Here is a 760-nt window from a genome sequence, read left to right on the forward strand (position 1 = left end):
GCCGCCGCCCCCCCCCCAAAGCAGCGGCGCCGCCCAGCACCGAGGCCACCCCCCCGCACGACGCCGCCGCCGAGCCCACGGCGCACCGCCCCGCGCCGAGCCCTCCCAGCGCCCCGCAGCCGCACGACACCACCCCCGCCTCCCCCCCCAGCCAGCAGGACGGCCCCCCCAACCGCGGGGGGGCGGGGCCGCTGCACCCCTCCCTTCAGCCCCCCCCCTCCTCGGCCTGTGCGGACACCACGCTGCTCGGCGCGACGTGCGGCGGCGGCGCGACTCAGCTGCTGCGGCTCAAGTCCTCCCTGCTCACCGCGGAGCACCGCGTCGTCTCGTGCGCCTTCCTGCAGCTGGGAGGGCTCGGCGCAGGCCTGTGCGACATCGGCTCGGCGGAGGCGGCGCAAGAGGCGCTCCTCACCGTGCAGCGCGCCGCCGCCGCCTTCAAGGTCGCGCTGCTGCGCACGATCGTCGACGACAAGGGCGTGCGCTGCCTCCTTGCCGGCGGCGTCCCTGGCTTCGCTGCCGAGGACGACGCGTGGCGCGCCGTGTCATTGTGCGCCGCCTGTGCCGAGGAGCTGCACGCGTCCGGGCTGCGGGTGCGCCGCCACGACGGGGCCTTGGTAAGACACACCTCACTAACCCTAACCCTAACCCTAACCCTAACCCTAACCCTTGGTAAGACACACCTCACCACCACCAGTCCGCCCGAGGAGCCGCGACAGGTGAGCCGCAGCCTCACGACAGGTTAGGGTTAGGGTTAGGGTTA

At 73.9% G+C, this 760-nt stretch overlaps 1 protein-coding gene across 1 annotated transcript in view; it reads left to right on the forward strand.

Moving 5' to 3' along the window:
• The window catches only part of EMIHUDRAFT_229718 (hypothetical protein), a gene marked incomplete at both ends in the record, with an annotated part of 1132 nt that extends 412 nt beyond the window's left edge, over positions 1–720 (forward strand). The window contains 2 exons of the mRNA XM_005785765.1: positions 279–547; positions 705–720. Of these exons, the coding sequence (XP_005785822.1) occupies positions 279–547; positions 705–720 (285 nt within the window). The remainder of the gene's footprint in view (positions 1–278; positions 548–704) is intronic.
• Between the last annotated feature and the right edge of the window lie 40 nt (positions 721–760).

Source organism: Emiliania huxleyi, assembly GCF_000372725.1.
Source record: "Emiliania huxleyi CCMP1516 chromosome Unknown EMIHUscaffold_158, whole genome shotgun sequence".
Lineage (NCBI taxonomy): Eukaryota > Haptophyta > Isochrysidales > Noelaerhabdaceae > Emiliania > Emiliania huxleyi.